General features: G+C 43.1%; 1 protein-coding gene across 2 annotated transcripts; it reads right to left on the reverse strand.

Annotated features, from left to right (window-relative positions):
- Window positions 1-259: 259 nt before the first annotated feature.
- On the reverse strand, window positions 260-8,543 carry RGS1 (regulator of G protein signaling 1). Of its 2 annotated transcripts, XR_014565836.1 has the most exons (6): window positions 8,424-8,543; window positions 7,681-7,767; window positions 5,149-5,210; window positions 3,266-3,429; window positions 1,018-1,671; window positions 260-829 (listed from the first exon to the last, which is right to left on the reverse strand). XR_014565836.1 is itself a non-coding variant. In XM_083745382.1 (5 exons), exons 1-5 carry the CDS (start codon window positions 8,522-8,524, stop codon window positions 1,486-1,488), a joined length of 600 nt encoding a protein of 199 aa, XP_083601508.1. In that variant the 5' UTR covers window positions 8,525-8,543; the 3' UTR covers window positions 260-1,485. The 2 variants fall into 2 exon arrangements, 1 of the variants encoding a protein (XP_083601508.1); XM_083745382.1 differs by having other exon boundaries at window positions 260-1,671.
- Window positions 8,544-25,567: the final 17,024 nt, after the last annotated feature.

A 25,567-nucleotide genomic window follows, 5' to 3' on the forward strand; every position in this document is an offset into this window, starting at 1 on the left:
CCGTCGTTCGGTCCCAGCTCCTGCCAACCTAGCAGTTTGAAAGCACCTCTAAGTGCAAGTAGATGCCACTTAGTCACACTGGCCACGTGACCCGGAAGTGCCTGCGGACAGTGCTGGCCCCCGGCCGCTTAAGTGAGATGGGCGCACAACCCTAGAGTTGGACACAACTGGCCCATACAGGCAGGGGTACCTTTACCTTTATTGATTTGCTACATTTATTTCTCTCCTTTCCTCCATGGAGTACACGTTTCTCTTCCCATTTTTTTAAAAAAACCAAATAGGATTTATTTTCCACGTCTTCTCTCCCATGTTTTCCTCACAACAACCCTGTGAGGTAGGCTTGTTATATAGTTTTAAATTAGTGGTCACTTGCCATTCATTTACAATAAATTAAATATGACTATCTTATGTTAGCAACTACTAAAATATAAGTTATGCTCACTCTAGCTTATATTCACAGGAAATGGGATTCCAATCTATTGGGATTCAAGCAACAACATACAGTGCACTCAATGTCATAAAGCCACAAACATCTTAATGCGCTATACATTTGGGGCAGCGAAGGCATTTTTTTATTTTTGCTTTGGCAATTATGGTTTTGCAATTCCAAAACATTTTTGATAGGATTCACCAAAGGACTTCTACCTGAGCAGTGGAGCTTTTCCCTTTCTCCTCCTTCACCTCCCCCAAAAATGGCTCTGGGGGTGTCAGGGGAATCCCAGAAGAGCGTTGGGGAGGAGGAGGGGATATTGTTCAAAATCACAAACTGAAATGCTTGTGCAGATGCACTAGACAGGCTTATCTTAGGCTGCTCTCAGATTCCTGTTTTCTGTGCAGATGGCCAGGATAGCACCCAATTCTGCCACATGCTGAAGTCTATGTCTGGGGCTGTTGGTTCTTTTGGGTCTTGTGCACACACAAATAAAGCATCAAAGAGTTATTTGCATGGGTGTGCATGGACTATGAGAGAGGAAGAGTTGATTTTCATATCAACTCGCAATGCTGCACTGGCAATGCCTTTCAGGGGAGTCAGTTCATACATCTAGCTGCAAGTGATCACTGTTGAGTAATGAGAATTGTGTGAGCTTGGCCTATTTATGTAAGAGCAGGAATGGAAACACATGTCCTTCCCTTATACCGTCATGTGATAGACATAAATCCCATGACTGCAATCATGAAGTAGGAATTCTAACGATAACGACATCTCCACCAAGGCTCACTTGCAGTGCCATTCCTGAAGGAGAAAATTCTAACACAGGAAGCGGTATTTAGTCCAGTGGTGCCAAGGCAAAATGGCTTCTCTTCTTTTCAACCACTTCATCTCAGAGAGAACCACCTTCATCGCACATGCAAACCAGTCCATGTTTGTGACAGTTCCAACATCTCCCTGTTCCATCTTGTGCGCTGGTATCCAGCCTCTCTTAAAACTGATGTCAACATCAGACAAGATTCAGAGCCCATCCTTGACTCTTGCCAGGTGGATCCTCACTTGAGACTGTTGCAGTCAACCTTATCTAGCAGGTTGCGATAGAATGTGGACTTGAGGAATCGAGGGTAGGAGTCTCGCTCCATCAGTATGTACACATGCCTCTGGGCCTCATCGAAGCTTGAAGGCGTGGGATCTTGAGCCTTCTTGGCGATGTCTTTTCTTGTGTAAAAGTCAATGTTGACCTAAGGGACAGCAAAATTAGACTTCAGTAACATCTGAATGCAGGTTTCATAAATGAAGTACAAAACATGGTTTATAAATCTGGATAACAGCAAAAACTGGGAACAGATAGACATAATATTTTACAAGGACAGGAAAAACACCACAGACAGAATAATTGCCACACACAGGAAGAACAAGGATATAGTTTGAGTGCTTCACTTGTAGTTTTATAAATCGTTTAATGTGTCAATATGAATAGAAGTTATTAATATTGCAGTTGTTGTATAAGGGATTATTATTATGACAGGAATGCATTTAAAATTAATCAGATTTTGGAATGCTGAACTAAAGAACTAAAGAAAACCATCAATTCTAGCATGCCAGTGGAGGGGACCTTATCTAAATTATATAATTTGGCATTTGAACGATTGGTATTAGTAATTGTATTATGAATTGGTATTGTTATAATGAGGCTATTATCGGATTGTAATCGAAAACTAATACAAATTATTATCAGAAAAGCATGGTTTATAAATGTAAAAGCACAACCCTTCCAGTTAATTACTAAACAAATGCCCTCAGGTCAGCTTCCCACTTTGTGTTTTCCTTCTTATAAAACTTCAGAGCCTCTTTTCAGACTTCATACAGCAAGCAGATGTGCCACATAGAAACAGTAAATGGAAACTTGGCACAGCCCAAGTTCATTGGTTTCTTTCTTGCTGCCCTAGGAGGAGTTGAAGCATGTGGTAATATTAGAATATTCTCTGTTGTCTGAAGAAGATGCAGCAGTTGGGAGAGTGTGGAGCAGACCACTGACTGGGCAAGAAAAGCCCATGTGATCTGCATCTCTCCCTCATCCTGGGGTTTAAAGAATATTCAGACAGTATTCGACTATGGGGTCACCTAACAGAGAAGCAGCTCCCATCGCTGTACAAAAAGGGATGAAAGATGGAGACATTAAGTCCAGATCGAGGACCTTTGAATCAATTCTCATGGGTTTGATAGATTTATTTTATTGACTGTTTGGACATGAATTTAGCTTTGACTTGCCTTTTATTTTTGAAATCTGCAATGTTTTGTTATCTTGACTTTCATTTTGATTTTTGGTGTTAGCAGAGTTGTTTTGCTGCTAGGTGCTTTGATTTTCTCTTGGGGAGCAGTGCTGCCTGGTTGTGCATTGAACAGCGCCGTACATTAAAAGATTAATATTTTTCTTTTTAAAAAATAAATGTTAGGAATTTAACAACCATGCTCCCTGGACATCTGCCATAACATTTGGAGAAATGTGAATTAGGAAGGATTTTGGTTTGCACATTTTTTTAGGAACTGCAAAAGTCGTTTCAGAAAGGTTCAGTTCACATTTTAATAGGAGCTTAATTACTTTCCCATCAGTACATGGGATATATAGCAACCAAAATAAAACTTGTAGGCATTGACACTGCCAGTCCAAAATAAATAGCCTCATGCAGAGTTCCTACTACCTTAAGTTTCAAAGGGTTAGTCATGAAACTATGAAATAGCCAACATATAAAATGCACCAGGATGCTTTCAAATAAAACTGCCATAAACATTTTGTCATTTCCCCTTTAAACTTCACCCCAGCTTTAAACTTACTTGCTTTGTAGCATCATTCTGAACAAACTCCTTGTAAATCTTCTCTGCTTTGCCGTGTAAACAATCAGCTTGGGTTTTCTTGTAGTCTTCACAAGCTAGCCAAAACTCAATGTTTTCATCACTGAACTCGGATTTTAGAAATTCTCTGAAAGCATCTTGACCACCTGCAATAAACAAAAATACAGATGTGGCTTTAGTCGTAATTTTAACACAAGGGGAAGACAAAATAACCAAGGAACTATGCTTTATAGTAGGTTGATCAACCTTCTAGCCAGGCTGTGGTGGGGGGGGAAACTGTTTCTATTAGGGCATAGCTTTAAATCATATTGTTACAAAGAAGCCAGGAGCAACAAGTACAGTGGTAACTAGTACCTCGGGTTAAGAACTTTGCTTCAGGATGAGAACAGAAATCGTGCGGCGGTGGCAGCGGGAGGCCCCATTAGCTAAAGTGGTACCTCAGGTTAAGAACAGTTCCAGGTTAAGAACGGACCTCCAGAACGAATTAAGTTCTTAACCCGAGGTACCACTGTATTTCCTTCCCCATCACCTTTGGGCCTGAAGCTTGTATCTCCATTGCCAGTCGGACTCATTCCTCTTTAAATCCACTCAAAGGCAAAGAATGGGGGGAAATGGAATTCTTAGCTCTGAATTATAATATAGTCTTGTGCTCTGCTGTTCCTTTGTTCTCCTATAGGATATGCTGATCTCCCAAGGAGGGCCAAGAAGATTGTTTTTATTTGCCAGCAGTGGAGGTGAGGTATGTGCTTTCCTGGAAAAGGTGATATAGGGGTCACCTCTTTGTAAAGAGTAAAGGTGACGAAGGGCTTGCATCTTGGGGCAAGGGAAGGCTGTTAAAAAGGGTTTTGTGTTTGTGTGTGTGTGTGTATCTTGCAAAACATGATGCGCAGATGCTGTTTGGTTTGCTACCCTAGATGACGGAACAGGTCTGAATGAACGTTGAACAAACTCCAACTCCAAATGGTTCAAACATGTTTAAGCATGAAATTATATTTTGGTAGCCACTTACTCCTATTATTAACAGGCTTGGGATACCCCAAATGGAAAAACCCATTCATGCATGGGCTCACGTGTGCCCCCCCCCTTGCAGGGATCAAATTGTTCTTGCACATTGTATACTGGGTGCTAGTGGAATTATTTAAGTTTATGTGGCCTTGGACTCATTTCAAAAGCCTGTTGCAAATGATCAGATCAGATCAGCAGCCCATTGGTCAGGAAGGAAAAAGTGGAGAAGTGGAGGGGGCGGGGAGGAAATGGCAGAGAGAGAGAGAGAGAGAGAGAGAGAGAGAGAGAGAGAGAGAGGCGGGAGAGAGGCGGGAGAGAGGAGAGGAGAGGAGAGGAGAGGAGAGGAGAGGAGAGGAGAGGAGAGATGAAGGATGGTCACCACGCCACTTGCAGACTGGCTCAGGCAAAGGACTCACCAAGTCCCACACTCTCTTCTCACAAGACACCTGCCCTCCCCAAATCTGATCTTCTGGAACAGTATGGAATGTGGCTTTTCAAAAAGGTCAGAATTGATATTCAACTCCACTAGACTGGAGTATATTTCCAGAGTATGTACACACATTAAATATGGACGGGATGGATGGGTATGAAAAACCAGTATCCCAAGGGACATAGGTGAAGTCTGGATCTGCAGATCTTATAGAATGGGATGGAACATATGGAAGAAAGCACTCTTTATTATCTGTGGGGCCCAGGGCATGTAAGAACTTTAATGTCCCGAATAAGAGCACATGGCCACCCTAGAGGATATTACCTAACTGAGTCATATTTTCTGAAAGTGGCAATTCTGCTTTGCTAATATTCCTTTCAATATTATATACTCACAACACATAAAACTGTTATAATGATAAAATGCTTACACTGGCTTGCCAGAAGCTTTTCTAAGGACTGTGACCACTTTGTAACCTCTTCTGCAGGAAGCCTGAAAGGAAAACAGACATGGTTTTGAGTGCAAGAAACCACATACTTGATGGAGATCTTGAGCTAGGCCATTGTTGTTTGTTGATGGAGACGTGTGTGTGTTGTACTTTTCAGCTTGGAGAGAAGGGAGAACTGATCACAACTCCCCAATGTCTTGTCTAGTTTAACCCTAAGTTTCCCTGAAAATTATAAATGTGCCAGCTCTACTGGGTCCTGGTCCATTTCCCCCACCCAATAAAATATTTGGGGGAGCCAGCTCCCTCCCCATTTCCTGCAAGTTGGTACCTCCAGTTAGGCACCCCAGCTGGGTGCCACCCTCTTTCCCCTGCTTTCAGTGCCATTTCTGAGTGTGTCTGAGCCAGGGCAGCTGAGGAGAGGTAGGCAGGCAGGCAGGCAGGCAGGCAGGTGAGTTGAGCAGGTGGCAAGTGTGGGCAGGCAAGTGGGCAAAAACCTCTTTTGGGTGGGTGGGGGCTGAAAGGCGAGTGGGTGGGGAGTAAGGGGACGCCTGTGCCCAGCTGTGTGTGATGAAGAAAGGTGAGCTCCACAGAAGTGTGTGTGTGTGGGGGGGGGAGTGTGTGCAGAGGCAGTTGGGGGTGATGGGCGCCCTCAACATTTTGTTCTTCTTGGAATTGAGCCTGTGATCTGTGCTTTACCACCTGAGCTATGCTTCTTAACTTATTCACCTAAGTCTTTGAGTTTCATAACTGAGTAGGGACTGACATTTGAGACTTTATTTGTTCAAGACCTTCACTTCATACCATTCTAGTCCCATATCCATTACTACATCATCCTGATGGCTCAATGAGATCCTGAATCGGGCTACATAATCATGAGTTTGGAAGTTCATAATGCTAAAAAGCCGATAAGAGAAACCTTTGATTCATTGACAGGATATTGAGTCAATATGATAATTCTGTTAGCTATCTTGTCTGACTTCCTTTAGGTCTGGGCTCTGAAACGCTCTGCTGTCTTATCTGTAGAGGTGGATTTCCACTTTCTGTCTTGCCTTAGATGAATGGATAACCCTCAACTGCTAAGTAGCACATTTAGAAATTTCACACTGTAGGAAAGAACCCACTGCAAAACTGAAATTGGAAGAAGATTCAGAATGAATATATTTTGAACCACGTGATACTCTCAGGATTACTCCTAGGCCACTGGTTGCTCTGCTGGGATTTTAGGTAGTGAAAGAAGATCCCCTGTTCTGACTGGCCACAGCATCCCTATGGGTCCAGGTTCAATAAGTTAGAAGGGGTGTGGGATGGGTTTCCTGTGCTTCTAATAGCTGCATGATGGGCTCTGAAGCAGAGACACAGATGTTTCTCTGTCTCAGAGGGGAAAAAGTGATGGCACTAACTGGAAGATTAGTCTAAAGTTTTGTCCATGGAGTATCTGACTCATTATGGGGGCAGCTTTCTGAGCATCTGGTCTCACCCACCGAGCATTTCTAGTTCCTGCCCATCCTCCCTTTGCATCAAAAGATGTGGCTGGCCAGTTCAATGGGGCCAAGTGACAGAGGTACCTTCAGGGAAGGGCTGTCAATGGCTGGGCTCAGCAAGATGAGCTGGAGGGCACCCGACACAGAACAAGGCTGCTGTACCACATTTCTAAATAGATGCACATTAGCAGTTAAAGAGCTGCTGTGTCAAGGGGCTGGACTGAGGAGGGATGATGGGAGTCGCCCCCCTCTCCCTTGAACCTTCCTGAGAACAGGAGGACAGTATAGATTTAGAACAGTGGTTTGCAGAAGGGAATAGTTTAGAGGGCAAAAGCTGGGAAATATTGGAAGAGGAACAACAGGAAGAAGAGGCAACAGGGGAGAGACAGTTGACAGACTCTGTGTCCTTGGAAAGCATTCCTCACCCCCACTCTCCCAAGACCAGGTGGGCATTGAGGGTATTGAAACAGAGAGCTCAGAGACAGGAAGCTCAGATTAACCGATGCAGGAGTGATGTCGAATAAGGGGGACATAGAGAGTGGGACTTTACTTGGAGCAACACCATTATTAGGGAAGGCTGCATTCCTTCATCGTTCTCTCTGTGAATTATTGAATAAATTGCTTGGTAAGAACTCTTATTGTTTCTCTGAATCTGGGTTGCCCCCGTGGGAGGGAGAACTGATTCCCCGAAGCCTGACATGATGCTACATTAGAAATAATAATAATAATAATTGTACCCCAGCCACTCTAGGTGCAGAGTCTAATTTTTTCTAACTGCACCACTGCCTAGTTGTGTGTTGCAATATTTCTGTGAGTGCAAGCTGGTTTAAACTGCTTGTAATATTGTGTTTTGATTTTGGGGCCTTAGGGTGAAGGGTGGGTTAATAATAAGAGCAGCCAAAGCACATGTGCATTTGAATTCAGATGCATGTGCTCTGCATGCAGACCTGGATCAAGGTGAGAAGCAATCGTCTGTGAAAAGGAACTACATTATCATATAGTGACTGCATAGCAAATATTACTTAATACTTACATTACATCTTTGGAGGTGGAATATTTGATGTCAGGTGATTCTATGTGTGGCACAACAGACAAAAAGTAGTTCTTCAGTTCCACACCCCTGAAAGTGATGATAAAAATATCCGGTAATTTATTGTGCATAGGGGGAAAAACATGAAGCATATCAATTGCAGGAGGTCAGTAGACTGAAATGCATGTTCTCTGCCTCTCCTGGATTATTTCTTGAGCAATCATGACTCTCAGTATGATGAGATGTTGAGAGAGGGGGCTCCTTTTACATGCATCCATGCACACAAACAGCTGCACATGAAAACCTTCTAAAATTCTCACATATCAGTTTGCCTGAATTTAGGCACGATTCCGTGGCTCCCTTGATTTCAGCACAAGGGACTTAAATAACCACATGCTGAAGCTTTCCACTGAATTTGCAACCTAATCCCATGCATGTTCATGGCTCCAGATAGGTGCTGAATGTTGTAAACCAGTAATTGGCTGCAGGTTTTTCAGTTCATCAGATAAAGGATAAAATCTAGATTAAATTGGGGGGGGGGGGATATAGGCTGGTTTTTGGATGACAATTATATTATGTGGGTGCTGTAAAAAAACCCACAACTTGCAAAGGAGCATTGATCCCTCAATAAACATCTGACTGGAAGTACTTTTAAGTACGGTAACTAATGCTAATTCCAATTGAACCTTCTCCATAGTTAAATGTTCAGTTTTAAAAATGCATTTCAGAAGTGCTGTTGTACTTACAAAGCCTTGCTCTTTTTTTTGTGATCCTTGCCTTCTCCAACCCCTTGGCTTTTTTCTTTCATTTCGCTTGAACTGGTTTGCCACAGGAACACCCAAGGCATCTTTCTTGTAGTCCTTAGCAGATTTGAACTCACCAACTGCAGACAGACTTATATATTGACACGTAAGCCGCTTTGAGCAAAAAAATTAAAATAATCTGTATGTCATAGGCTGTTACCACAAGCTGAGGAACTTCCTTTTTTTCACTCTGAGATGACGTGCACAGTTATTTGTCTGGTTTTGTTTAAGAAGGTCTTTCAAAAAGTTTATGATTGTGGTTAAACTGGGTGGTAGCAGGTCTCTTTAAGCTGAATGGAGCAGGTGGCAAGAAACATATCACAATATGAGGACTTTTGTAAAAAAGAAAAAGGAAAAAGATTATTTAAGATCAGTTGTTGTATGGAGTGTTGTTGTGTTGGAGCAAAGTGAAATCCATTGATTCAATTGCCAGAGAACTAAACGTGTAGCTAAACATGTGTTTTCCTCTCTCCCAGTGATATAGATGGGATTTAAATGTACTTGACTTTGGCTGAATTATGAGCCTGCAGAGCAGAAATCCTAGATACGACCCCAAAGAACTTATTCACAATTACACAGCTTTTATTTATATCAGATCTGCATTTTTTGGGTGGTGGTGGTGGAAGGTCTTACTTAAAAAAATTGATCATTTGCAATTAGGAATTTCAGAGAATTCTGTTGGAATTGGAAATGGGTGCAGAGATTGCTGCAATTCACATGTTCTTCCGAAGTCAGGAATGGAAACCACACTATTGAATATAAGCAACATTCACTATTGTTGGGGTGTTTTTTTTAGTCTGCAAATGTTATGTAAATAATCACCATATTTTCTACATTGTTTTTGACCTTTCCCTTCCACTGAAATGCATTGAGATTAATTATACCTATAGTAGATAGTGAGATGAGGTTGTAGCGGAATCCATACAGTAGTGGAACGGAAACAGAGGTGATTGCGATGAATAGAGGATGGGATGGATATCACTGTCTCCTAACATCTCGCAACTCTACTCCCTCCCTTCTAGCCAGTGCCACAACAGCATCTCTGGAAGAAGCTGAGGACCAACCAATTCTCCATCTATATTAATTGATAAATTGGCTTTCCTCATTTGGATCTAGCATGCACTATTGATGAAAAGCAGGTGTGGGCAGAGGAGACGATTGGATGGGAGCAGCACATACAGAGCTAAGAGAAGGAGGAGCGGCGATTCTAAATTCTAGAGGCCAAGATCTTGATTCCTGCAGGGCCAGAGGTGGGGAGAGAGAAATGTTGCTGATGCCTTGTAGATGACCCATTACACACACACACACACACACACACACACACACACACACACACTCTCTCCAAATAAACTTTCAACTAAATTTTTGAAATATCTGTATTATTTTTACACAATTGTGCAATTGTGTTCTCTCTCTCGATTTCTCATCACTGTGTTGCTGCAACTATTGCAGTACAGTGGTACCTCGGATTACATACGCTTCAGGCTATAGACTCCGCTAACCCAGAAATATTACCTCGGGTTAAGAACTTTGCTTCAGGATGAGAACAGAAATAGTGCTCCGGCGGCACGGCAGCAGCAGGAGGCCCCATTAGTTAAAGTGGTGCTTCAGGTTAAGAACAGTTTCAGGTTAAGAACAGACCTTCGGAACGAATTAAGTACTTAACCCGAGGTACCACTGTACTTATGTTTGGTTGTCATCATTTTGAAATGTGGGCAAGCCTCATGAAAGCATTTTCAACACCCAGATGGTTTTTTGGGTCAAGCCTGCCTACATATCACTAGAGATAGGCATGGTACTTGTTAGTTTACATGATCCCTCTACCCATTACTCATCTCTGCACAGCAGGTGTGGTGAACCTTTGGCCCTCCAGGTTGTTGTTGTTGAACTACAACTCCCATCACCTGTGGCCATTGGCCATGCTTTCTGGGGCTGATGGGAGTTGTAGTTCAGCAATACCTGCTGGACCAAGAGTTCCCCACACCTTGTGTAGAGAAAACAGTTTAGCATGCTTATGCTGGAGCACTACAGTCGTACCTTGGTTCTCGAACATAATGCGTTCTGGGAGTCTGTTCGACTTCCGGAACTGTTCGGAAGCCGTAAAAGCCGCTCCGGATGTTCGGCTTCCAAAAATCATTCAAAAACTGGAACACTCACTTCCAGTTTTTAATCGTTCCAGATCCAAAACGTGTGAGTTCCAAGGCGTTTGGCAATCAAGGTATGACTGTATACCTGGGAGTAAGCTTCACAAAATTAGTGGCACTTATTTCTGAGTAGACATGTACAGGATTGCACAGTCAGCACCAAATTAAAACTATTTGGTTTTCCTTTAAATAAATAAAATAAATGAAGTTATTTAATCAGTTATTGATCAGGTTGTATTGTTATGCGTGTGTTATGTGTGCTTGTATTTTTTTGCTTCTTAAATTTTATTTTGTATTATTAAGTTTTTACATCTAGTTTAAGGTACATAAAAGTAAAACACACATAACAATATTAATAATATTAATAATGAACAACAAAATAGCACAAAGAAGTGTGGGACCATCAAATTTTAAATCAACGACAGGTTTATTCCTTGGTTTATGTGCTTTTCATCAAACATAGACTTAACAAGCTAAATGTTGTCCAATCATAAAAAATTGCAGAGATTTGCAAAATCAAGTTTTACCAGCTAAAAGGACATGACCTAATGACAAAGCCTAAAATTAGAATATAGTTATAGAGAGAAAATCCTGCCTTATTTTCAGTAGCCAAGTTGTTCCTAGGAAAGCGCAGTTTTCAGTGGAATGATGTGGCAATAATTTCCAAGTCACTTTTTTGACAAATGTCTGCAGAAGGCTGCACAGTTCAAAGATTACTACATGTGGGTCAGTGGGGAATAATTTTGGCAAGAAAGTGAGGTGTCACCATAGGCGCCGCCTCCATGAGGCCTGAGGGGGCCCGAGCCCCCTCAAAAATTCATTTGGGGGGGCTCTGCCCCCCAATAATTTAAGAAAATTATTAGTTATATTATGCTTTGTAAAATCACAAAATTATGTTGGTATTTTTTATTTTCCTTGTTTGACGATAGTTACCTTTTAAAATACATTCAGTAATGAGTTAAAACAAATAATTATTACGGTAGTAAAAGAGGCGGTGCGAGTAGTTTTGCTCGGTGCGTGCGACTGGCCCAGCCCCTCTTTCCTTTTCCTCTCTTCTGCTCTCCCGCCGGGCGCCTGAGGGAGAGTTACTTAGCGGTTCTGAGGAGCCGCTGTTGTTTCGGCAGGGGGAAAACCGCCGCCCGCGAACCGCCGAGCTCCCTCTCTCTTTCCAGCTTCTTTCTCTCTCTCTCTCTCTCTCTCTCTCTCTCTCTCTCTCTCTCTATGGCCAAGGAGGAGAAGAAGCCCTTCAGCCAGTCTATGGCCGAGTGGCGGAGGTTCATCTACAACCCCAACAGCGGCGAGTTCCTGGGGCGAACGGGCAAGAGCTGGGGTGAGGAGGGCGAGCGAGCGAGCGCGGGGAAGGGAGGGGAGGGGGTGGCCGGCACGAGGGGCGGTGGGAGGCGAGGCGCGGCGGGCACTTGCCTTGCCCACCACGCATCTCTCTCCTTCTCGGTCTCTCTCCCTCCCTCAGCTGGCGAGGGGGCCACGAGGCGGGTGGCAGCAGCAGCAACGGGAGCGGCTCTTAGAAAACTTCCCGGGGCAGGACCCCGGTATGGGCCCCCCCAATATTTTTTATAAGTCGGCGCCCCTGGGTGTCACATGGGCTGTCCAGTTGGTGATTCACTGCAAAGGGAAGCCCACATCTTAAGGGCTTACAAAGGCCATGTGTTTTTGTGACAGTTTCTAATTCCTGTCTGCCAGGATTCTCCAACACTTTCTCCTGAAAGACAACAGGAAGTTTGTTTTGAGTTCCTCACTGATGTGTTCTGTTACATTCCCCTTCCACCCTCTGTCAATAATGGCTGGAATTGATAATACAGTCATACCTCGGGTTACAGACACTTCATGTTGCGTTTTTTCAGGTTACGGACCCGGCGAAACCTGGAAGTACCGGAGCATGCGCAGAAGCGCCGAATCACAACCCGTGCATGTGCAGACGTGCCGCTGCGGGTTGCGAACACTGCAGGCTGGGAACGTGCATCCTGCACGGATCACGCTCGCAACCCGAGCATCCACTGTACTCACAACTCTCTCCCACGTTTGCTCCCTTCCTTCAACAGAGAAAGTATTGATGTATGTAGTTTGGTGTCAGCGTGCTTGTGTTGTTCACTTGTGTTCCTTTGGTGGTGAGAGAGGTTGGGGTTGGCCTAGGATGTGATTGTTTGTTTGTGATTGGCTGTGGTGATCTTTGTTTTTGTGTGTGAGTGAGGTGGGTGGGTGTTTTGGATCAGGTTAGCCATATTGATTTGTATGCTGTTGGTAATGCCTCAACAAATGAAATGGATTTGTAAAAATGTTACATGGGGGAAAAAAATATGAGGCATTACACTTACACTGTAAAACAAGAAAACTCTTAATAAAATATTTAAAAAACAACAAAAAACAAAAAACAAAGAAAGTATTGGAACAGCAGGAAACAGATGTTGCCCACAGAATCAGGCCTTCACATACTAAGTGTGATTTGCTCCCCAGCAACCTCTCGCTTCTGGTTAAGCAAACCAGCAAGGAGTTGCATCTGCCAATGGATATGAGAAGGTCAAGGCATTTACAATGTGAGACTTGGCTGATGTATCATTTGATTGAAATCAGCTAATGGAATAAATTGAAATTTAATTATGTAAATATTTCTTTTGCTTAACCTAACACAAGAAAAACAGTTGAGGTAGGTTCGAAGATAACAACCACTATGTTGTCTGCGGTCACTTGCTAAAATAGCCAGGTAGTCTGCCCAGAATGAAATGGAAAAACTTCACCCTGAATGGAAAGGAATACGTAACTTAACCATGCAGGGATATGCTAATCACTTACTTAACCATGTTGGGTTCACTCACTTATTTACTTTGGGGATTAAGGGAGAGAAACAGGATATTAGGGCAGTGTAAAGAAAACCTTAGCTAAGAAGACTTGGATAATATTTACAGATGCAATCCTGTTTGTGGCGCTAGACTTACGCAACAAGAATCAGTAAGTTGCCCCCCCACCCCATGTGTTGCTCTCTGGCATTTAAACCAAGTGATTTAACTTTGCTCCAGTGCAATAGCAATTCAGGTAACAACTGATCTTAAATAACCCTGTGTTTTTTTTAAAAAAAATGTGCTGCTGAAGCTTTCAGGCCCAGCCTCCTCCCACCTCCCCAATCTCTCTTTGAGGAAATATCCAAGCTTATGACATCTCACTTCTTTCATCATAGAGCAAATTAATTGCACACTCCAAATTAAAGTGGAGCTTCAGGTCACAGCAAAAGGCAGGAATCCCATGTGGGTTCTTGTGAATTCTCTGAAATGTGGTCTGGAAGGATCCAGGAAAGCAGGACATGATGAAGTGTGAACAGATCACAAACCTTCCAACATTTCTCTGATGAAAATAGGGACATTCTATTCCATACCCTCCAACATATCTCCGATGAAAATGGGGGCGCCCTATTCCATACCCTCCAACTTTTCTCTGATGGGAATAGGAATGTCCTATGGAAAAGCAGGACATTCCAGGATCAAATCAGAAACTAGAACAGCTTCTGTAAATCTGGGACTGTCCCTGGAAAATAGGGACACTTATAGGGTCTGAGATGAGGAGGGGAAATGACTTCATAGTCTAAAATGGAACATGAATCTCACATTTGTGTCATAGACCCTGTAAGAAATGGTGCTGGACTGCAGAGATTGTGGTCTGAGGCAGCAGAGCAATTCCAATATTTGTATGGAGGAGAAAGAATTATATATGCTTATTGATAGAGGACTATGTATCCCCATTCTTGGATTGTTTTGTGAATGAAAATGTGTTACCACAACCAGACACTGAAATCCCTTACCCAGTGAACAGAATGAAAGAGCATAGTATTCGGTAATTTGTACTTAGGACTTTTCTTCTAGAAAAATGGTGCCAGAACTCACCATGAAGTTGTTACAATAAGTGCCACACCTTTAAACAGTGCTTTTCTTCTAGAAAAAACATGCTGGTACTGTGTATCATTGAGTACCCCCTGAAAAAAGCAATGTTTGTACCAGACAACTGGAGGAATTTGGCTTGACCACTAAAACCAACCTATAGAAGGTGTTGCAGGGGGTGGTTGTAGCTTTTGAATGAAAATGGCAGCTGCAGCCACAAGTCTGTGTAGATAAAAAACATCATGTTTTCATCTGCGTTGAGATGAGCTCAACCACAGGAACACGACATCCCTCAGAGAAGTAGCAATGACACGCATGAATCTGTCTGGTGCTTTTCCTGTGCTGCAGTCAATGTTCATATCAGGTAAACAAATGAACCGCACTGAGGAAGGCTTAGTTACCAAATGTTCTCAAACTCCTGTTCTCAAACTCTCTCATGGGGAACTGAAAGTCACTTGTACAGTCTGAGATTAATCCATTTGGTTCTGCTCTGAGACCAGGCTTACTTGGGTTTGTTTTCTTCTGCTCCATCAGCTGTTACTGCTGCAGGAAGAGGAAATGGGAACACTAGATTGGGGGCAGACGTTGGTCTTTCAAATTTCAGTGGCGCCCTGTACAAAGCCAAAATTTGTCAACGTCCCTGTTTCTGCTCAATTCACTACATCAGGGGTCAGCAACGTTTTTCAGCCATGGGCTGGTCCATCGTCCCGGACTATATTTTGAAAAGAAAAAAATGAACGATTCCTATGCCCCACAAATAACCCCGAGATGCATTTTAAATAAAATGACACATTCTACTCATGTAAAAACACGCTGATTCCTGGACCGTCTGCAGGCCGGATTGAGAAGGCGATTGGGCCACATCCATCCCCTGGGCCTTAGGTAGCCTACCCTTGCACTACATTGTAGTTGCAGTGCTCTGCAGTGCCCCCTATGCTCAGCTTCCACTGTGGCAAAACTGGCCACACTACCCTAAATCTGCCTGACAAAATTAGATGCTACACCACACAAGGGAAGATTCAAGAACTAAAATCTAGCCCCAAAATCTTCTCATTTGATGCCTGCTAGCCCTTTTCCTGAATCTAGATCTCTACCACCCAGTCCTCATGGACACTCTCCTGGTTCTGATGCCTCCTGGGGTCCCAGATTTTCTTCCCTCAATCTGCTAGGTCCTTCCCCCTGGGTCAGTGTCTTCCAGCTGTCCAATCTCCCAATCTTCTACATCATTCAATCATGCTGTCATGGGCCCTTTAGACCAGGGGTCGTCAACCTTTTAGGAGCTGTGGACCAATTTGGAACCTGGAGCACTGGTCACAAAATGGCTCCCATGGGATGGGGTGGTATAAGACAAAATGGCTGCCACATCTGAAAGAGTAGGAAAAGAGGCAGGACTGCAAAATGGTGCGGACATGCCTTCCTCCTCAATAGGGAAAAGGAACCTACATGAGCTTCCAACACACTCTTTCACAGGGAGAAGCTCTTTGTTGCTCTCTTGTGTTCAGAACAGACAGCCCTGACATATAATAAAATACGGACATGTTCAAGAGGGCATATTGAGCCGGAACAAGCAGGAATCAAGGACATGGTCTTCTGCATATTGTGGATTTCTTAGGGGATGTATACTGGGATAAGATAAGATAAAACTTTATTCACATTAGCCAATAGCCATAGCAACAGTAAAACATTACAGTATACACAGAAAAGGAAATTTGATATAAGAGCACAATTTAAAGTCCTAAATCAGCATTCAGTTAGTGGCCCTTATTCTGATTGACCCTGCTATGAACCTAGCAACCTTTGCTGTTATCTGCTCATTTTGATCTGATAGAAGAAAGGATATTGTGGCAGTGGTTGAGCACCCTGGGATGTTTAGTACGAGTGGGGTGATGATTTCATTCCTCATGTCTTTGTAGAGAGTACAAGACAGGAGGACGTGTGCTGCTGTTTCGGAGCTACCATCTCCACAGGGGCAAAGACATTTGTTTCTCAGGTGGGATCATTTGGAATCGACCCTCAAGTACCGTAGATGGCAAAACATCCAGTCTTGCAAGTGTAAAAGCATGTCTGTATTTTGGGATAATAAGTTTGTGCAGATATGGGGCCAGAGAATGAAAATGGAGAGGTGGAAAATGAACATACCAAGGGCAGAATTTCCTTATAGTGGCCAGGTTCTGATGCTCAATATCTTTTAGACGTTGACCAATTAGACTGTTTGCTTTAGTAGGGCCCATAGTAAGTAGGTGTTGTGGGGACAGGCCACAAGAGTGAAGTTTTTGATAGATGGTTTTAAGCCAGGCACTTTTATGGGAGTCTTGAAGTACTAGGGATAGTAAACCGGGGGGATTTGAGTTTAGGCAGAGCCAGAAGTTATTTGCCAAGTCCATACTTCTACTGAAGGGAGTCTTGCCTCCAATCTCAATGATGCGTTTGGGATGCATGGCGGCACACACACACACACACACACACACGTTTATGCATAATGGAAATGTAAAGAGAAGAAAACCTCCGCTTGTCTAAGCTGGTAAGCGGTCCCTATTTATCTACTTGCACCCGGGGGTGCTTTCGAACTGATAGGTTGGCAGGCGCTGGGACTGAACGACGGGAGTGCACCCCGCCGCGGGGATTCGAACCACCGACCATGCGATCGGCAAGTCCTAGGTGCTGAGGTTTTACCCATAGCGCCACCCGCATCCCTTCTGCTTGTCTAAGGGGGGGGGGGGGGATAGCCATAGTGTTGAGAAGGGAGGCGCTGTCATAGTTTTGCTCTGGCATTTCTTTCCATTGTAAATATCGGCCTTCCACTGATTCACATTCATCTTTCATCACTTTCTCTCCCAGCTTCTTGCATTTTGAGAGTGAAGGCACCCAGAAAGCTGAGTCATTTGGGGGCACATACATTATGCAGACAGGGCTGGGAATTAATGGATCTTGCACGGGTGCTCTCATTCCACAGCTAGTGAGTAAGACAGTGTGGAAACCTAATCACAAGTGAATCTCTCGAAAAAGAATCTGGCAAGGTGTCTGGAGTGTGTGGCATAACGCAACAGGAAGGAGCAGGGATGAAGATGGCTAATAACCATGTATAGTTAGAGGAAAAGTGGAATGGAGTCTGTTCTGCCCCTGATTTCCCTGCAAGTTAGTTCTGTTAAGTTTATTTGGTCTAATACGACAGGCCATTTCAGATATTAATGGCACTTCACAGTGTTTCTAAACCATCCCCCCTAAGTCCCGCATGGCTTAGAATGGTTGTTCTCAGCTAATATTCCATCTTCATGCCCTTTTGCTTTGACATGCACAAACTAATGTTGATTTCATGAACTGGTGTGCCTGGCTAAGAGACAAAGTTGCCTATCTATTTGGGAAGCTTCTGGTTTGAATCTTATTAGGTGACCACAGCCAAGCCGCATTTTATTTTATTTCATTTTTCTTTGTATGTTGGTTGTTCTGGAACTCCATTAACCTTGCTTCTTCAAAAATTTCCTCCTAGTTGCTACTGCTGCTGCTATTATAACTATTATCAGTTTATTTATTACTTGCTGTTCACCTTAAGGTCCCAGAGTGTGTTACAAAAATAATGCAACATTAGAAACAATTCAAAATAGTTCATTTTGATCTTGCATATTGCATTGAAGCTGTTTTACTTGGACACAATAAAGTTGTTGTTGTTGTTTTAAGGCAGGAGAGTGGAAGAAGAGAAACATGCTCTGACAGAGAGGACATGAACTTCATCCAGTCAAAATGTCATAAGTTCATCTTGTGGGATAACCAGACTCATGTAACCAATATGTTGAATTAATTCATGAAGGAGTTAATACCATAGAGTAAACAGTCCTGCTCGGCTTAGCTATGTTGACTTCCCCTCATCTTGGGAGGAACTAGGTAATCATGCCTTTGTACTCCCCTAGTCCATCTAAGAAGCTCAAGTCATGGCTCTCAACAACCATTATTGAGTTCCTTTACCCAATAATCTAGGAACTTTCACCACTTTGTAACTAAGCTAAGTTTTACTGCTTGTGGAACTATTCTGAAGCATATGCATCCAACCTTAAGAAACTTTGTAATTAAACAATTTTTTAAACTTACCAAATGTGTAGTCTTTACCTATGCTGCGGGAAGAGGAAAGCTTCGGAAAGAAACTTTTTAAAGGGATATTTTGGACCTCACTTGTAAAAAGCAAAATGTAGGTTTTGCAGCCTACATTTCTATGCTTTACTTTGCTGCATATTTTATGGTGACAGCACGAAGTTCAAGAGTATGGATGGGGTATCCGGTATCCATGATGTAATGGTATTTGGCATGTGAGATGTTTCACAATATCAGTTTTCTTCTCCTCTGCCTCAGGAAATTTTCTGCAAAAAACAAAGCATTTTTTTTAAGGAGAAAAAAATCTATTCCACCCTTTGGCCTGCCTATCCCATTCTCAAACTTGATTTTCACATGCAGCAAAATGAGAGTAGGGATTAAGGGGAAGGATCCTGAAGTGATAAAAGGAAATGCATCACTTCAGAATGTAGATTAGGGATGGCATTTTTTAATGCCTTGCTATGTAAATACATTCATTGCCATGGGGGATATTATTTGTTTAGGGACGTGGGTGGCACTGTGGTATAAACGACTGAGCCTATTGGGCTTGCCGATCAGAAGGTTGACAGTTTGAATCTGTGTGACGGGGTGAGCTCCCGTTGCTCTGTCCCAGTCTCTGCCAACCTAGCAGTTTGAAAGCACGCCAGTGCAAGTAGATAAATAGGTACCACTGTGGTGGGAAGGTAATGACCGCTTCCCACATAAAAATGGGGGGCGCCCTTTGCGTGGACGCGCACAGCCCCTGGATCTGGAGCGGCTCCATCAGCATACGTTTGGCTTCGCCTTCCCTTAGGTGGGATACCTGGAGGTCTCCACCTACCTCAGTCAGCTGTCCAATCCCACCTGGGGGAAGCGTTGCCAAGGAGACCAGGCCAGGTAGGGAAGGGCCTAGCTGCCCACACAATAGAGGGAGGATCTTACCTGGGAATCCTCACTTGGCTCCAGAGCTTCTGGAGTGTTTGGAGTGTAAACAGTGTTTCTGTGTGCTCTGGTTTCCATCACAGTGTTCTGTTGCACCAGAAGCGGTTTAGTAATACCAGCCACATGACCTGGAAAGCTGTCTGTTGACAAACACTGACTCCTTCTGTCTGAAAGTGAGATGCATATTGCAATCCCATAGTCGCCTTTGACTGGACTTAACAGTCCAGGGGTCCTTTACCTTTAGCTATTACAGTGGTACCTTGAGTTTCAAGCGCTTCAGGTTACAAACTCCGCTAACCTTGAGTTGAGAACTTTGCCCCAGGATGAGAATGGAAATCTTGTGCCAGTGGCACAGCGGCAGCAAGAGGCCCCATTAGCGAAAGCACACCTCTAGTTAAGAACAGTTTCAGGTTAAGAACAGACCTCTGGAATGAATTAAGTTCTTAATCTGAGGTACCACTGTATTTGTTTGTTTTCACATGGGGGAGCATTCAGAAGTAGCACCCCTGACTCAGCACAAAGTGGTATAATATGTTCTACTCCTCCATGTGGCTACATGTTTGGTCCAGGCCTTAGTTTGAGTAGGATAGCTGTTTTGGAAATGCACATGTTTTCAGTTTGCACCTGTTTCCTCTAATAACGAAACTAGTTTCTATTTCCTTTAGACATTTCGCTGGGGAAGGAACTGTCTGCATTTTATCTTTTCAGGTCATATCAAAAGACATAGCCACTTCTAAGAAATCACTTGCTTTCACAAAGCATAGCTGGGCTCCCAGGCAGGAGTTTCAAGGTGCAAAGCTTCTCAGTGGGGGATCTTCATAGTTGTCATATTCAAACTTTGCTAAAATTTACCGCAAATTCTAACAAGACAGGTTCTCACCACCAAGTGAGTGAAAAAACAAAACAAAACCCCAATCCTGTGAAAAATGGAAGGATGTGGCAATTTCTGTGAAACCAAGTGCAGGTTCACATAATCCCAAGCCTTTGTGACCTGCCAAGCTCAATGCATCCCACAAGCCTTCTCTTGTAGCATGTCAAATTGTCGACAAACCCTCTGATTCTGCACAAAAAAAATTCCTTCCAGTAGCACCTTAAAGACCAACTAGGTTAGTTCTTGGTATGAGCTTTCGTGTGCATGCACACTTCTTCAGATACACTGAAACAGAAGTTACCAGACCCTTCTATATAGTGAGAAGGTGGGGAGGGGTATTACTCAGAAGGGTGGTGGGAATGGGTGATTGGCAGATAGCTGTGATGAGCCTGTTGACGACTCTTAACGACTTTATAAATCTGACATCAGGAATCACAAGACAGAGAAACCAGTAGGAGAACACTTCAATCTCCCAGGACATTCTATACAAGATCTCAAAGTAGCTGTTTTACTACAAAGGAATTTCAGAAATAGCCTGGAAAGAGAAGCTGCTGAATTGCAACTTATTACCAAACTTAAAACCATGGAGAGACCTGGTCTGAACAAAGACATTGGATTCTTATCTCATTATACATGACAAAGCCATTTTTCACCTTCTCACCCCTTGCTTTTTCCTGTAAGACCTATTGCAGTCGTTAAGAGTCGTCAACAGGCTCATCACAGCTATCTGCCAATCACCCATTCCCACCACCCTTCTGAGTAATACCCCTCCCCACCTTCTCACTATCTGAAGAAGTGTGCATGCACACGAAAGCTCATACCAAGAACCAACCTAGTTGGTCTTTAAGGTGCTACTGGAAGGATTTTTTTTTGTTTTGACTGTGGCAGACCAACACGGCTACCTATCTGTATCTGATTCTGCAGTCGCAGCAACTAAGAGAGGAGAACTACTGAGTCCCTGGAGGGCCACCAGGTAGCATGCTGGTTATGTTCAGATAAAGGAGATCTTAGAAAGATGTTCTGGAAGGAACGAAGCATATACTTACACAAGGCTTAGAAACAAATCTGAACATCTAAGCTGATCAATTATGGGGCTTTCTGTGGGATCAGGTGCTCATATGCAATCTCTCTTTGGCTCAGAAATTTTGTTTCTCTGCAAAATAACAGATTTAGATAACATTGTTTCATCATCGCCAATTTTGTAATTTCAGGCAGGCAGCCGTGTTGGTCTGAAGCAGTAGAAATATATATATATATATATATATATATATATATATATATATATATATATAATTTAAAAAAATGTCCAGTAGCACCTTAGAGACCAACTAAGTTTGTTCTTGGTATGAGCTTTCATGTGCATGCACACTTCTTCAGATAATTAGCTGGTGTAATAATTGATACAGACTGCAGTGACAATAGAAATTGGGGGGGGGGGGAATCAAAACAAAAAAAAAAACAAAATTACGAACAAAAGGAGAAAAATAAATAAAGGAGTCATACTACATTTCTATTCTACAGTGAAAGAATGATATGTGGTGAAATATTATTGATCACTTTCTCATTCCAAAATTGAATGAACAATGCCCATCCCTTGATTCATTTTTCCTGCTAGGTTTCATTTGTGCTTTTATTTTATATGTCCATTTAGCTCAGGCATGTCCAAAGTCTGTTTTGGGGGCGTAATCCAACCCGCCGATCAATTTAATCCAGCTCCCATGGCAGTATATGTCCTGGGGTAAAATCCTAAAAAAAAAAGCTCTGAAATGTTGCAGAGATGGTATATCACACCTGTTCAAATACCAAAAATGTATACAACTTTGCTCGGCCCTCAAGCATGTTTACTTCATCAAATCTGGCCCTCTTTGAAAAAAGTTTGGGCATCCCTGACTTAGCCGTTAATGTAGTTTCCCAAATTTTCTTCATCCATTCTGTTATATCTGGAGAGTTATTTTTGTTCCATTTTTGAGGACAAAAATTTGGAGTAAGCTAATAAATTTGCCCCCGGCTGAAAATCCATGCTTCTAACTTCTGTTTGTATCATCCAGAGTAGAATTGTTTCAGGTTTCTAGGTAACGTATATCCTGTTTGAAATGGGCTCCACTTTTCTCACCCCTCCTGTAGAATATGTAGCTGCGTAATCTTTAAAGACGATGTATGTTTGCGTAAATACATTACACACTGTGTTATAAGAGCCACCCTGATAAGCAAGGAAACAGATAAACTACATTCAGCGTCTGGGCCCGAGCCAACGTATGAAGGGTAGCAGTAACAGGGCATGAGATGAGTGTGGAATAGATTATTAGCCTTGAACTGCGCATGCTCTGTCTTGAAGATAGGTTTTATAACTTTTCCCCAACTGGACCTCCTCCCTCAAGAAACTGTGGTGAAGAAAAGTCATTATCAGTCCGTCTGTGACTAGAGAACTGACAAAAACAAGTTTTGGCAGGTATGATTGACAGCGTAGGCAATGCATTTGTTTAATAGTGAACTTAATTAATTTCTTCTTCTTCTTCTTCTTCTTCTTCTTCTTCTCCTCCTCCTCCTCCTCCTCCTCCTCCTCCTCCTCCCATTTATATGCTGCCCATCTGACTGGGGTTGTCCCAGACACTCTGGGTGGCTCCCAACAAGATACATATGAGTTCTCCTACATATGAGAGGAAAGGGTCAGAAGAGGTGTTGAAGAAAATTGGAAAGTGCAATAATAGATCAATATGTACTATTACAGTGGTACCTCGGGTTACATACGCCTCAGGTTACATATGCTTCAGGTTACAGACTCCGCTAACCCAGAAATAGTGCTTCAGGTTAAGAACTTTGCTTCAGGATGAGAACAGAAATCGTGCTCCGGCAGCGCGGCGGCAGCAGGAGGCCCCATTAGCTAAAGTGGTGCTTCAGGTTAAGAACAGTTTCAGGTTAAGTATGGACCTCTGGAACGAATTAAGTACTTAATCCGAGGTACCACTATACTACTATTAAATAAGAGGAAACAAGAGAGAAAACCTGTTATTCAAGTGGGGAAATGATTGTGAAGAACCAAGGAGGAGACATGAAAGGAACTGACAGGGTTTTTGTTTTCTTTTTGCATAGATGGGGAAGGTACATGGTGAGTGTGAAAGAAGAGTGGGAGAAGTGAAAATGTTATGAGCGGCATGTCAGGGGTGTGAAGGGAAAATACAAAAGCAAAAGCCCTTTCCATTTAAGCACATTTGGGTCATCAAATTTTGCCTCAACTTGGGAGGGTGAGTCACAATGCCTCCATAGACATCGAGCAAAGCTGAGGAATGGAACTTTTTGTCACAAGGAAAACAAGGACATTTAGCAATTTCCAAAGAAAACTTGATTGACCCAGAGTCCTCTGCTTCTGGTTCCTAGTCTGTAGTGTAACATTCAACACCTGCCTTTCATGTGTTCATTGCAGCTTAGGGTTTTAAAAGTAGAGGAAACGATGGAATTCCATGGGATTTTCTCCCACAAGTGGTAGAAATGGCCGCCAACTTGGATGGCTTTAAAAAGGATTAGACGAACTAAAGGAGGATAAGGACATCAAAGGCTACTAGCTTTGATGACTATGTTCTACTTCCACTGTCGGAGGAAGTAATGTTTCTGAAGACCAATTGCTGGAAACTGGAAATTGCTGGAAGGGAAAGTTCTGGCACACTCAGATGAGAAGCATGCAGGCTTCTCATAGGCATATGGTTGGCCAATGTGAGGATATGATGATGGACAAGATTGTCCACTGGGCTGATACAGCAGGACTGTTCTTGTGCTCTTATGCACCTGCATAGTGAGCAAGCTCACCTCCCCATCACTGTCTCATTCCCCTTCCGGCGACTTCTTGAGATGGGACTGAGAGCCTGTTTTAGGAAACTAACTTCAGGGTGCTTTGCTGCCAAATGGTAGGAAAATAAGGAGGATGTAGCAGCAATGGAGTAGCCGGCTGCTGGTGGTAGAATTAGCTGTTGCTGAGTTACAGACACATAGACACTAAAAAAGAAAAGAGAAAACTCAAAGAATGCTTTCCGCAATGCTGTGAGTTTTGTCCCCAAAGGTTTAGTAATCAAATAATGAGAACTCCAGTGATAAATTTGTGTTGGTGAACTGACCCATAGCTAAGTCATGATCTGTGGCAGGCATAGGCAAACTCGGCCCTCCAGATGTTTTGGGACAACAGTTCCCATCACCCCTGATCACTGGTCCTGTTAGCTAGGGATCATGGGAGTTGTAGTCCCAAACCATCTGGAGGGCTGAGTTTGCCTATGCCTGATCTGTGGCAACCACTAATGATCTTGTCACTTTGCACTTTTCTAATGGCGATATAGTATAAGATGTTCTCGTCATTCATCGTTAGGCTGAGATCCGCAATTCAAAATGATGCGCTTAGGTACAGTTCTTTGAAATCCCATGGTTCTTGATCAAAGTGACAGACATGTGAGTTCCAAAATATCCGGATATGTTATGTGCTACATGAGCGTATTGTATGGTTTCCTGTGACTTGATGCACTGCTGTACAGGAAGTACATTCAGATTACTAGCCTGATCAGGCTATTGACTAGAGATGCCAGGTTTTATATGAAAACCACAGGATGCCAGTTCTTGTAGCTGAGAAGCACCTGTTGGCAGACTACCTGACAGGCAGCTAGATTTACTCTCAAGGGAGCAGCTTCTTCCTTATTTCTAGACTAGCTGTACAGATGATCCTACCCAACCAGGGATCACACGGTGAATTGGATGCCATAACAGAACTACACACCCAGTCCAATGTCAGTATGGGGCAATGTCACTGAGGGCAATGTGGGAGCTACAGTCAGCTCCACTGGAGCTAGGACAACAATCCTCTGTGTCATGCAAAGGAACTGGCATAAGAGAGATCACACACATCTTTACAAGGATCCTGTGATCTCCAAATGCCCACCCCTAAAGGAAACTGCCTGCTATCTGAGTGATTCACTCTTCTGAACTTGCCTCCTCCCATCCATCCGGCCTCTTGTGGCTGTGGGTAATTCTGTCACATCTCTGCAGTGGGTGTGATTGGATCATTTGCTGCCTATGCAGCAGAATGATTTGCCCTCAGAGAAGCAGTGGTGCTGTGAGGGGAGGACTTTGAGGTGGGGGTGCAGGGCTCCATGCAGCGATATGAGCAGACAGGTCCTTGAAGGCAGCAGAGCTAGCTTATCACATTTT

The sequence above is a fragment of the Podarcis gaigeae genome, assembly GCF_964106915.1.
Source record: "Podarcis gaigeae genome assembly, chromosome: 6".
NCBI lineage: Eukaryota > Metazoa > Chordata > Lepidosauria > Squamata > Lacertidae > Podarcis > Podarcis gaigeae.